The 14,192-nt window shown below is 39.2% G+C and overlaps 2 protein-coding genes across 2 annotated transcripts in view; one reads left to right on the top strand and one right to left on the bottom strand.

Annotated features, from left to right (window-relative positions):
• Positions 1-14,192, top strand: part of LOC143910247 (zinc finger MYM-type protein 1-like) — a 396,863-nt gene that overhangs the window by 83,675 nt on the left and 298,996 nt on the right. The gene's annotated exons all lie outside the window — the stretch shown is intronic.
• The window catches only part of LOC143910974 (tribbles homolog 2-like), a 61,255-nt gene that overhangs the window by 34,526 nt on the left and 12,537 nt on the right, over positions 1-14,192 (bottom strand). The window contains exon 2 of the mRNA XM_077429636.1: positions 11,053-11,342. Within this exon, the coding sequence (XP_077285762.1) occupies positions 11,053-11,342 (290 nt within the window). The remainder of the gene's footprint in view (positions 1-11,052; positions 11,343-14,192) is intronic.

Raw genomic sequence — 14,192 nt, 5'->3', positions numbered from 1 at the left:
ATTGGTGTTTCAGCACGGTCATTAACTACAGATGCGGATACCGAAACGCATCCGCTACCGCTCGAGACCTCGACAATCATTCTCGAGTCATTTTCCTCTCCGCTACCAATTAAAACTGAAAAACAGAGCATCACCGATAATAAACATACACTACATATAACATTGAAAAATATATGCGTAATTTATTAACAAATTGTCCATTACGACATTACAAAAAAAAAAACATACACACACATCCAAAGTTGCACCATCCCGATAATTGCAAAATGGACCATAGCGCGCGCTTTGGTCAAAATTGCAACAGACTCACTTCTGTAGCGAGCCGCAGTTCATTCTATAATTAAGGTCACCTTTTAAAAATGGCGCGATAAGGGGGCGGAGAGGTGTGGGGGACCACAAAATTCAATACGAGATGAAACCATTCCGACAAAATTGTACCGCTAATTGAAGTACACGTACATATATGTATGATGTACATATTGTAGGCGAAGTCGTTGACTTCTTATATAGTGTGCTCTGGAGCACATCCTACCTACGCGATCTAGATACCACAGCGGTTTCAAAACATTAGCAACACATAATACGATCCTCACTATTGAGATGTTCTCGGAATGAAATACGTATTCATTCGCACATTCGAGATAAGAAGAGTCATCGATCGGATGCGAAAAAAAGAAGCAGTTGACCGCAAATGCGATGCACTCACTCGTCGACGATAAAATTTGTAGCAAAACAAATCAGTTCCTCTTGAGTCATAAATTATGGTCCGATAATTTCATGCACTGCGGAACAGACCGGCTAATTGGATTCTAGGACTTGAAGATGGACGACTTTTCGACGTGTCTTGAACTACAATAGACACAAAAAATACGGGATAGGCTAGTTAACAGAGAGCGTTCTAACTTGCAAGTTCGGTGAACTCTCCCACCAAATTGCGACATGGCGAATATTGCATCATTGCACGCACAACGGGCCACGGCCAACCAAATAATGTACCGCTTAATTTATACACCATCCATTTAAAACGAAAATAAAATAAAAAAATGCCTTCGAGCACGCTCTCAAGACTATCGAGATTTTCCCATAAAAACCGGCAGATTCAAGATCGAGACGCGACTTCCGGTCGCACGAAAGAAAATCGGCGTGGCGACGTCCCCAGCCGCCCAATCGCATCCGTTGTGCAACGCGTTGATAAAATGCACGAGTGTTACAAAACTAGATGGACCGACCGGAACACGCAAACACACGCGTCCAGTTCAAATTTCGTAATTGACAATTTCGTCAAAAGTGCACGTGCCCATTGTACGACACGTGGACGTACATATGTAAACATTTTTTTCAAGGAATGTATGAATCAGACGGACGCTGTGCTGAAAAAACTGGTATCGAGCGTGACGTCACTATGACAGACATTTCTCAGACGATCCTTACGAGATCGCCGGCATAGCTGTGAAGTGCGTGAGTCATTGAGAAGACATCCGATGATCCTGGACTACCTACTACACGCCCGAGCCTCTCCCTCGGGGGGGGTCAATGACGTTCGTGCACTCTCTCGTACACATGTGAACAAGCTTACGTATCAATTTCACAAAAAAATCAAAAATGATGGATGACGGTACGATTTTTACGCACAATCGATCAAAATCATTGTAAGCCACACTCTGCCTGTTTTAATTTTTTCTTGCGCATACTTTTCGATCTTGGAATGTGTTTCAGTTTGCGAACCCATCCCGGCGAGGAATTCTAATTGGATTCAATGGTAATATGAATGGTTTATTGAAGGGCAGGGTCAGTCTTTATTATATGTACCTACATGGCCAACGAAGCAGACAATCTTTTTAATAATAAAAAGGAACACTTTCAATTGTACCCAATGGCGAACTACCGGGTTTTTGTCAAAGGGTTCAATTGAAAATAATCACAAAAGCTATCCAAAACTTGGTACATACATATGTATGTACACTTTAGAAATGAGGGTTCAAAGAGCATTTTTTAAATACTTTCTATACATTTAAAGCCAATGAAATAGTATGGGTTATCAATGTGTTTTGCCAGTGATGACGTATGGAAGCCAAGATGCTACACAAAGTCCAATGCAAACAATAAATATGGGACGGTGTATGCTCAGCATAACGAAGAAAGATCAGAAGCAGAATATGTGGGTGAGAAGTATGACAAATATAGTGGATGAGGTTGAAGAGATTGAAATGGAAATGGGCGTAGAGGAATGGACGAAAGGCAGACAAAATAAGTGCTATAACGTTACCCGAGTGAATGTAAAAGGGTAAAAGGAAGATGGGTAGACGAAATTAGGAAAATGGTTGGGATGAGATGGATGAGAGTTGTGTAAAGCAAGACGAGTGGAAGCGTGTTCTGGAGGCGTTCAATCAGCAGTGGATAGTGAATGGCTGTAAATGATAATACATATGTAAAACTATCTTGTTTAGGACGAAGATTTACGATTTAATTAGGGTTCAAGTGTGTCTCCTACACGCACTCAGAACAGAATCAGTGAGGGGAGTTAGATTACATCTACCCATGCTACCGCGTTTCCACTCAAGGCCGGCTCACTCTAGTTGACTTTGTAACGCAAAACCGGAGTGCGAAAGGGCTAACGTAGACAGAACTGAGATACCTACGTACCTTGGCGTCGTTCAGGTAAGTACATAAGGGCGGTCAAGTTTAAATCTGGGTGCGTGCACTATACATACACCGGATTTGCCTATAAAAAGTGTGGTTTCGAAACGAAGAGCGGCTGGCGAGCGCAGGGGAACCGAACCGAACAGAAAGACCATCAGTTGGGCAACCCGAGGGATTACAACACCTCGACCGTCGTTCGACGTCCGTTCTGGCGCTCTTTCATCATCTCCCGAATATGATCTGTAACGATCGCCGTCGAAAGAAATCAACATCGTCCCTGTGGACCGATAAAAACGGGAGACTGTTGCAAAACACCCAAAACTATTGTACAACACGCCGAATATCAGTAGCCATCATATGCCAAATATGCGGAGAGTATTGAGGACACTTGGCAAAATCGCGAAATTCTCCGTTTTTATTATAGGCGCAGACTATAAAAAGCAGTCTTTCAATTCACACTCAACAATGAATATGCTAGACATTTTTTTTACAACATTACGCTAACGCTAGGATGCTTTGCCAATAGTTGGTGAATGACGCTGTGTGCCAAGAAAAACAATGCTCGAACATGCCGCGAAACGAAGGAAATTGCACTTAAGCACTGTATTAAGTTATTACACCAATTTCCCTCTATTTATCCGCGAAAACCTTTGATGCAAGAGCGATGCCGAAACTTTTGCTAGGAGTGTTTGTTTGGGGAAGGGGGGAGCGAAAGTTGGAAGGGTAGATTTCATCGATCCCGAGGAGAACGACCTGTTTGTCACTGCGAAGGGTAGATTTGTAACGTAGAGTGCATTGTTCCGGTGGTTTTACACGTGGCACAAGTTCACGGACGAGGAACAGAGTGAATGAGCGAGAGAAAGAGAAGAGGCGGAAGGAAATTTCGCAATGAGCACCTGCAACATGCGACTTCGGGTCAATTGTGCAACCGGCGTGCGCGGTCGTGTGCCGCTTCAGTGCCGCGGCACGTGCGCGACACGTGGTCACCCCAACCCAAAGGCACGTATTAAACGCGTATTCCAGGATAAATTAAACATAACTTGTCTGTAATTGCCGTAAGTTGGCGAACGAGCATCCGCTTTGAATATTTATGATCCTCCAATCAAAGCTCAACATGCACTTCCTCTAGCCCTGAAACGTTTGTATATAATAAAGGAACATCACTCCTGATTTATGAATCCATTACCAATAAATACGTACACGGGAAATAGTCTTTCAAATTAAATAGACTCGAAAGTGTTCTTCCACCAATTTAGAATCCGTTTTGTTCCTTTGCGACGCGTCCGAAAAAGGACGCCGAAATTTGTCCTTTACCTGACAAATCAATCCATCATTCACGGTTCGTCCTTTGTGTCAGTTCTAAATGGGATATATTTAACGTATCCGCCGAATAGTCGCATGTATGGAATTCGAAGCAATAAATTACACAATTTGACCATCGGTTGTAAGGCACACCGGACCGGCATATCCGGTCGAATTTAAAGCGTATCTTCTGCCACATAAAGAAATGGCGAAGTTGTCGAAAGGAAGTAGAATTAGTCAAAGTTTTGGGTAAACAACGGCGAGGTGTCACATTGACACGTTCGCCGACAAGACGTATTTGTTTTCTTTTTCCTTGTTGTGCGTGTGTCGTCGTGCAGGAAAACTTGCAAAAACACGCGGCGGAATAATTTATGTACATTTTCACCGAAAAAAATATGCACAGTTACTGAATAATAATAAACATACGGTGATTCACTCCAGTGTGTGGCAACACGTCCCAATAGGATTATAGTAAGTGGAAAGGAAATGCTCACCGGTGAAACAATGAGGTTTACATCCGCGACGTGATTTGTTCACAGCCGCGGCCAATGAATAGATTAAAAAATCCGGATGGAAGATGTAACATCCTGCCGAATTCACAATGCGACTCGATTTAACCCCATCGATGAGTCCAAGTGTGGAAATTTCGACGTATGTACATATGTATTTCTTTTTCGAGAAACTCGGGAGAGTTTTGCATCCCATTGTGAGGTAACACTTCTCATTGTTCGCGTGTGTTTGTATCGGCCGCCCTTTGTGCAAGCTCCCTTTACCTCCCTCTCCTTATGCAAAAAGCTTTTCTGGGGTGGGTCGGTTGTGTGCTCCAACTTCAAGCTTTCAAAGGGGGCGGCGATGTCTAAACTGGTCCTGTTCCTTTGAACTGATACCTCTGTGCTTCGAATCTACCTAAGTGATTCCCATCTCCCCTACAAGGACACAGAATTTTCATTAAAAGTTAAAATCTAATATGTATACACATGTGTATACACTTATATATAAAAGTACATTGTATTATACATGTACATATTTGTACGCAGTTGTCTGTACATACAGGTTTCGCAACGATGCCACAATATTGATGACCTGGCAGGATTTACAACGTCATCTTCAGTAACATAAGATGTGATACATTCTCTAATGTTTTTAATTATTCTTTGCAAATGAAGGCGTTGTACATTGATAGTGTGTATTATACTTTTGCACATTGATCGCCGACGATGACGAAGAAGAATCGCGAATTCAATGACGAACTTTTCAATGTGTGTCCGATGGTAATTAATATACTTTTTTGTTCAACATCAATAGACGTGTAGATGTTGCATATAGACTGGTATAAAAATCTTTTCGCATGAGGTGAAGCGCGAAATCGTCCATAATTCACATTACGCACCCCTTATGGTCAAAGTGTAATGGACACGGAACGTTTACCGATGTGGTAATTTCAGCAATTAGTCCGTCGTAAATGCGGACAAGTGTAATAATGAGATTTGCCTCTTGTGTAAACAGAAACAATCATTAAAATCGCCTTTTGAAAATTCATATTTAAGCGTGACGTCAGAGGATAGACGTGCTTGAGAAAAACACTCGAGCGAAAACGAGTTCCGCCGATTCGTTTTGTCCTTTTGGATGAAGTATTTCATTGCGAAAGAAAATTTACGATACACTAAAACGCTACTGCACAAATCCGTGGCGATTAAACCGCGTTCGGAGATCGAAAACGGTGTTATTGAACCAAGCTTGCAGAAAAAAAGTACCGTTAGCGCAAGCAGCAACACAACAATAACATGGCGCAGAAAACGTACTCACAACGTCCATCCAAAACAAGCTAGCAATATTAAACATTAACTTTTAGAAAAAATTGAGAAACTTTAGAAATCCACCCTGCACGCTACGTCCGTAAGTGTACCTATTACTATTATACATACATACATGTAAATCCCTCTCATTCCCGTAGAGACTACATACATATACGGAGAGTTCATCTTTGATTCGGCTTGTCCCTTGCGAAAAGCTTTTCTGGCTTTTGCACGATACCAGCAGCTTTGAGCGTGGGCAATAGAGAACAACTTTTACAAAGGCTCCTTACAAGCGAGTCGGGTTTGTCCGTATTATGTGTCGAAATTGAAGCACTTACATATAAATAGCGTAGCATACACCCACACCGGACAATGTAACGAGGTAACAATCGATTCGACCTAACCATAAAATCGATCGATATCGACCAAAATTAAAATTGCGTGCAATTTAGACATTGCACTTGGGCAACGCAATTAAATTCAATTTAACGAAACCGGATAATTTCCAGTGTCGTATTATACATACATATATAGTATTATGAAAAATTCTACACACATGTAAACCGACTAACGAGGAAATTTAATATGCTGACGTAACAAATTAGCAACAAAAATGCAAGTGTTTATTTATAAACAATAAAATAATAGTTAACAGAAACGATCATATTGCGCTTGCATTTAACAAAAAACCGTGGGAGAACGCGTACGAATTACAATAGCAAGCAAAATTGTCTCCGTTTCAACATTCGCATATGGCGTTAGTTTTGGCACTTTTCGCAACATGCAATTATTTTCAGTGAAACATTATACCGCATAAAGACGAAAGTCCGTCGATATATTTGTTTGTATGTTTGTGTGAATCTCCGAAAATACATCAAAAAATATTCATGTTGGATCTATTTTGCAAAACTAAATATCTAATGTTGAATTTTTAGCCAATGTCAAGAAGTTCGATGACTGCGCTCGTCTGAATTGCTTCCTGTATCCTTCGCGTATAAAATTATCCGAGCTGAAATCTCATCGCGTGCGCTATTTTACTGCCTTGTTATATTCTGAGCATCTTATAATAGTAATGGAATCGGCCTACATGAATCTTTTTAATTGCACAAAAAAACATGGCTGATGGAAGAAAACGTTCACGTGGGTTAGTTCCATTAAGCAAAATTACCTCCAATTGCGGCACGCAAGTCGCGGAAGTCTTAATAAAACATGAAAGAGACCGGAAAACTTGTACGTTTTCAGTTTAATTTAACTAAGTCGCTCAAGACGGCAAAGCATGCTCGAGGGCCGGGAGCTCGGGCTCGATTTTACAACGAAAATTTTTACGTGTATTTATTAAGACGGTACTAAATTCATTGGCGTTCCACATATAGCGAAGATGCGTAAGGTACCCGAAAATAATTGAGGTGCACTCCGGGTGTACCGCAATGTTGTCTTTATTTTGGATCGAACCAGTCCGACGAAATTATGCGTTACGGTCCCGTGAGCAAGTAGCAGACTGGTTTTACGAAAACGTCACGATGCCGGCGCGGAGATCTTGGCCCCCTTACCCAAATCCAAATCAAAAATGAAATGATAATGGCGGTTTTACCTTGGATGTGTTTGATTGGGTCGGCGAAACTCGCGAATGATAACCGAAGGAGCCATTGTGCCGAAAAGCGCACACCGCACCGCGTAAACAATGGGCTTTGCTAAATTAGTCAATTTGAAAATCCGTCACACACACATTACTTGCATGTATGTATTCAAAAATTTAGGGTCATTCGTGTCGCACAACAAAGGCATTTTCATAATAATACACACTTAAATGCCTTTTTTATTATATTGCAAAGTATGAAACCAGACACCTACACTTGACAAAAGAACGCTGTATTTCAATTTTCTCATTAACTGCTAACTTGCCCTTCGATAGAATTTATACAATATCGCTTTTGAGTTTACGCTCAATTTGTAAGAACAAATCGTTAAGGAATTTCGTCATAAAAGAAAATTTAAGCAGCTACGTATTTCGACAAAAGTCACATTAATAATACATTATAATTCCCTATTCAATTTATGACAATTCTACAGATTTACACAACACTAGATAGTAGGAATGCTCTCTACGAAATAAAATTCTATTAGACATATATATCAGTGGCGTGCCGTGGAAATCTCCCAGTTTTTATCGCATAGGTGACGTCATACCGAGTCCCCTTGTATCCTGCTCGCGCACATGTAAGTGCAGCTGGGCGATAAAAACAGGGAATTTCCACGGCACGCCACTGATATGAATAAATTTTACAGTGAAACTATATTCCCTAGTGATTTTATACTTTCACTGATAAACATATAATGACAACTCAGTCGGTGAATGCATATGACAGAAATCTCAACATTGAAAACATGCGACAGATTGGATGCTACATCATAGCAGCACCAATTGGACTCTCCAATTTATGTAAAATAGGGCATTCCATTCAGGAATCCAACGGTCTCCAAACGAAGCTGTATTTAAACAAACTGCAAAAGTTGGTCTAACATCATTAAATAGCCTTCTGATGTAAAGAAACATTTATACAATGAGGTGTCCAAAAAATTTTTGTTGGGATGTAAAAAAGACGACACAACATTAATAGAAGTAACAGAAGTAAATGCAAAAAATATTCAGAATATGGATTGCATAAATCGCAAGTGAAAGTATACTTTCACTGCTACTATGAAATCACTGTAACATTGTAACATAAATTTTCCACGAATCTTGTAGGTTCAATTTAAAATAAAACCCATGAAAATGGATCAATATAACCTATGTATGTAGATACAAATCAGTCAAAATCTCGAAGTAGAATTTTCTCACGATCACAATACGCCATCCATTGATAAAATATGAATGTATAAGATGAAACGTGTCGAGTAGAATTTTATTTAATATATTTCATCAAATGACAAAAAAGTGAAACATTATAAAGAAATCTTTATCATATTGAACGATAAAAAAGGAAATAAAAATAAAATACAAACATCCATTGCAAAATAAAATGTTTGATAAGAGGTGTCGAAACGTGCATGTGTAGTTTTATGCACTAAATTTGTATTCGAAATGAATGCGTTTCGCAATTACACACTAAGATTCGTTATAGATAGATACAGATACACATGTATGTGTATAATCTGATCCAGGGATAATCAACAAGATTATTTTCGAACTGTGACCGGTCCAGTCCGGTCGGTGTGAATGGACACGAACGAGGGATGCGTTGGCATGTGACGTTCTCGGTCAGTGCCAGCGGAATTTCGTCGACCATCATCATCATCATCGTCGTCGTCGTCAGCGGCAGCAGCAGTACCAGCAACACTCGACCAAGACGATGATGAGGAGAGGCGTGGTCGTGTCAAGTTCAATCGACTTGGCCGTCGGGTGACGAGCACACCTTGACACCATATGAGGTCAAACTATCGCCGACACACACACATCAATTTCACCTGAGCGAAAAGGAAATCGTTGCACCGGAGATTGAGAATAATGATCAATTTACAATATGAGAACCCAGAGAGAGAGAGAGAGAGAGATCAGATAGCGTGACCTCGATTCGAACAAAAGTGTCGGATTCGAATTAGATAGGGTGCTTCTTTCCCCTCGAAGACAAATCGCCCTTGACCTCAAAACTTTTCAATGGGTTTCAGAAGGGAGGATGCGACTGAACAGAATTCCCATGCAGGTGTGTGCGCGATAAGTTGCGTCTTTCAAAACCAAACCCGAAGAAGACCGACCGGTTGATATAATAATTCATCTGTGTACAAATCAGTTTCCCCCAGCAGATATCGTTCATTCAAAAAACTGAATGAGTACGCAATCGCGTATACACACAAAATCGAAGAAGACGATTAGGCAACTCTTCATAGCCGCGCTGAGAGTTAAGCAACCTCCAATATACTCGTATATATGTATGTACATACTTACATATATATAAGTTATATTTACACACCGAAGGAAAATAGGTATGGAGGTAGTGCGAGAGATATCCCCGCTGATATGATTGATGAAATGTTACAAAATTCTGGTAAGTAATGAAATTTTTATTAGATTTGTATAGGGTCACGCGGTCCTATTGTATCATTTTCGTCATACCGGGTGTAAACAACTTTTTTCTTTTTAAATGTTAAATACTTAAAAAAAACGTAATAAAAGTAAGTACAACTGATGATAACAATTATTTATAGAATTAATTTAAACTTTCTACGTATCTACGAAATATAGTTTTCAATTTAAAACCAACATATTTGGTATACTATGACTTTTGCAGAGCTGTGGAGACATTTCAAAAAAACTTCGACGCCAACTTTAGTAAGATCGATTTATTTTGTCAATGTATAAAATTATTAGTAATGAAAATAACGAAATTCAAAATATAATAAAAAAATTAAAGGAATTAAAAAAATTAACATGTAACCCAATTAATTGAATAATGAAAAATATAAAATAAGTGCATTCATAGTGTTTGTATATGCATTTCATACACAAACAAATCAGTTTAATAAAAAAAAAGTATGAGACGGATACGGAGACACAACACATTAAAATATGTGCAATTCAACGATTTTATTTGTAATGTAATTTAAAAATTCATGATATTTATAAAGAAATCATTAAATGTCAATATATTAGTGGATTATAATTCAATAAAGTTGGAGACTCTAGTTGACACATACCGTAATATTATTAATGAAAGAAAATAATAGAAAGCAATCGGAGTCAGTTGATTTTTTACGACTGTGACTTCGCCTAAAATGCTCCGTCTCTACGACCCCAAGCCCTGGATTTTCGGAAAGGAGCGGAGCTGGGGATCAAAGTACCCCCCCATACAAAATTTCTGAAAAAGTTCAATTTTTTTTAACAAACTCTGAATTTCATATATGTATATCGATATTTGAACAGTTACAGAAAATGTTTCATAAATTTTATTAGTGCCGAGTACAAATACAACATAACGCAACGCGTTTCACGACCGACACAAAGGAGAGGGGGGAGGGATATTTTGTAATTAAAATGCGTACATGAAATTAAATGGACCGGAGAGCAGTTTCAAGGTCGATAAGATCGGAGACGTTGCGAAAGACCAGATATTGAAATGTTTAGAATTTTCCCACAGTTGTGGAGGTGCCCTGACCGCTGCCTAGTTGGGTATTTTGCAATTGCCACACGCTCGACAGCGCGTGAGGCAACCGATGCGCTGCACTCGAAATGCAACCGACACACTGATAATGATTTCAACGATAAATAGGAGTATGTGTATAATAAAAAAAAAAAAAAAAAAAAAAAAAAAACGCTCACCTTTGTGGATCCGCAAAGACGAACTTCCTAAGTTTGAGATCTCGGAGTACTATGCCACGCTCGTGACAGCTGTGCACCGTTTCTGCCATTTGTCTGAAGAGTCTGCGCGCGTCCGGTTCGCGTAACCTCTTGCGCGCGCGCACGTGCGAATGTAAATCGCCATACGAGCGGGGAAATACGAGGTAAACGCGCTTATCACCGACGAGCACTTCCCGCAAGGGGTTAACATGGGGTTGAGAGTCCAGGCGATAGTGCGCCGCCAACAGCCCACTACAATCCCTATCCACCACCTGCAAAAAAAAAAAACAAAATAAATGTCAAAAAAATGTAATGATCAATATCGTGATGCTAGCGGACTGCTAGATAAGCCACTTTATATTTTTAATGCATAAACTCTATCATATCAAAAAACATTTGTACTACATAACCAGCAGAATAGCTCAGTGTGTAATGCAACCGAGGGGTCATGAGTTCATTCCCTGTCCCGGTGTTGGATGTATGTGACTCCAGGTGGATCGTTTCTTTGCCAATCAGAATTTGTCAATTTATCTGAGTTCATTGTTAAAACGGTTCCACCAAAATTGGCAACCTATCCCGGTCCCTCGCAAATTTGAGTTTATAGCATCTTGAATTTGTTGATTATGAAATAAACAGAATCAGTGGCAGCTGGTCAGATACTGTATCTCTATCGCACAGTCTATAGTTACATGTGAGCAGTGTTCTCATTCTCAAACACTCATTGCACACGTTCAAGTATGGACTGTGCGGTAGAGATACAGCATGTGACGAGCCACCACTGAACAGGATACAAGGGGACTCGGCATGACGTCACCTACTCCTGCTTGCACAAACGTAAGTAAGGCTGTGCGATAAAAACAGGGAGATTTCCATGGCACGCCACTGGTATACATGCATTCATAATGAAGAATTTCAAAATCTAAAACGTCAAATTAAAGATTGCCTATTAGGAGAAGATTCCAGTGAGCCCATCGGTGGACGTGTCAATAGGGCAAGGGCTTGGCATACAGTGACCGTGTCAATTTACGTTTTACGCTTTTATAATATACATATTTTTACTTTCTTAATTTTGAACTTATTAATTACAGAGTAGACTCATTTTTCATGTAGTGAATCAGTTAACTTTAAGTTTTATCTAGGAATGGATAATGATTTTGTCGGGTATGTTCGATTGATGGATGAAACTATCACAACAATTGATGGAAGATATAATTGGCAAAATCCAACAGGAGGCGGTTTATTTAGATTCCATAATCTTATATAATTAAAGAGCGCTATAAAATAACAAAATACCTCTCTATTGTCTGAGAAAGCATGAGCAAAAAAAAAATGGTTGACAATAGAAATGGACAAAAATGAACCATTACTTTTAGCCGTCGAGCAACCTGACCGTCGTCCCTTAATCATAATCATCGGGATAATAGAATAGATTTTTCGAATCAGATTCGACCCGTCTGTAGTAAATACGTAGTAAACCAATCGCTGCGACTGTAGTAATATTTTTGGACTTGGTACTGTCGGGTAAAAAAATAACGTTCCACATACAATTTCATAGTAAGTGTTAAAACGTTAACGCAATAATCTGTAAGGTCGGCGATGACAAAATTGCAAAACGGCAACGTTCATTTCCATGCGTATTGAAAGATGTGGCATTTCACGTCTCGGCCGAGCGCGAAAAGGTTATTTAGTACGAATTCGAAATTTCGCTGCAATCAACCGAAATGTGACGTCACGTGAACCATCAAAGGTCCAATTTTAACAAAACTGAAAGCGTAAATACGAGCGTAGGCAGACAGTAGCGAGCAGCATCGAGAGTTGTGTGTCACCTTGGCGACATCTCCCCAGACACCCACGCGACACTCCACTAATGAAATTTATGCGAACGAGAGTAAAATACACCGCGTTGACTTTCAACGAGCAAATTCACGGCCAAAAATGTAAAACAAATGAAAAGGGTAAAAAAGTACCTGTATTCGAAAAAAAATGGAAAGATAATAATAATAATAAAAAAAAACACGTCATAAGCTTAACTTTTGTAATCCTGCACATTCGGTTAATTTCGACACTTTCGAATCATAGAACATTGGCCAACGTTAAGTAATAGACATCTGCGTGCAAACAAAACGAATCTGGGTATATGTCTGCCTACCTGCCTGGGCGTCTGACGAGACAAGACGCGGAGGGATTTACATAATTCGCGAAACTGTTGCAGCAATTGATATTACGGCAATGGAGACGCGTATAAGGCAATCGCAATAGCAAATCGACGCAAGCGATTTTATACAAGTTTAAATTCGACCGGGTGAGAGAGCGTTTCCTGAAATATCCATTCACACATTGCAGTGGGTAACATATTATACATACATATGTACCAGGAAAAGAAAGCCGTTTCGATATGAGTAAAATGCGTGTGAGCAAAACGAGGTTACGACATGGGGTTTTATCAGTCGGTTTCACAGGACATAGCGGTACTTCATTGGTACGAAAAAACATAACTGAATCGATAACGGAAACACCTTGCTTACAACATCAACGAAAACTAAATGGTTACAAAAGAAAAAAAAATGTTTACATTTTACAACGATAAGCCGAATATTTCCAACTCCTATAAATATGTAAAAGGTAACAACTGTCTGTATCCTTTTGATACTTAAAAATTGGAGAACGACCGAACCGATTAAAATAAACTAAATTCTGGGAAGGTTTTTTAAAAAACTTCAAGCAAAAGTTTGGGTCAACAACATTGATAATAAGTTAACATTGATAATAAGAAAACGGAAGAGAAGCAAAAATGAATGAAATTTTAAGAAAAAATGACACATGACAGAGCTTCCTCCAACATTTTCCACTAGATTTTTTTTTAATTTTCCGTTCTCATCAAAAATTTCTTACATATTTTTGCAGAACTGATCTAGCACATTATACAGCGTTGACTGTATATTAAAAAAAAGTTTTAAATCCAAAGTTTCACAGATTACCTGAACAAAATTTGCTTACTTAAAAATAATATATTTGTGTAAAAAGTACACAAAACACTAATAAAAATTGTAAATGAGTTTTTGGGTTTTTTAGTGTAAATGCTGTATACACTAACATTAAAATAAGATAATACTTTAAAAATT

Source organism: Arctopsyche grandis, chromosome 4, assembly GCF_051622035.1.
Source record: "Arctopsyche grandis isolate Sample6627 chromosome 4, ASM5162203v2, whole genome shotgun sequence".
NCBI lineage: Eukaryota > Metazoa > Arthropoda > Insecta > Trichoptera > Hydropsychidae > Arctopsyche > Arctopsyche grandis.
The sequence above is the reverse complement of the archived record's forward strand: the minus strand, read 5'-3'. Positions and strand labels throughout refer to the sequence as shown.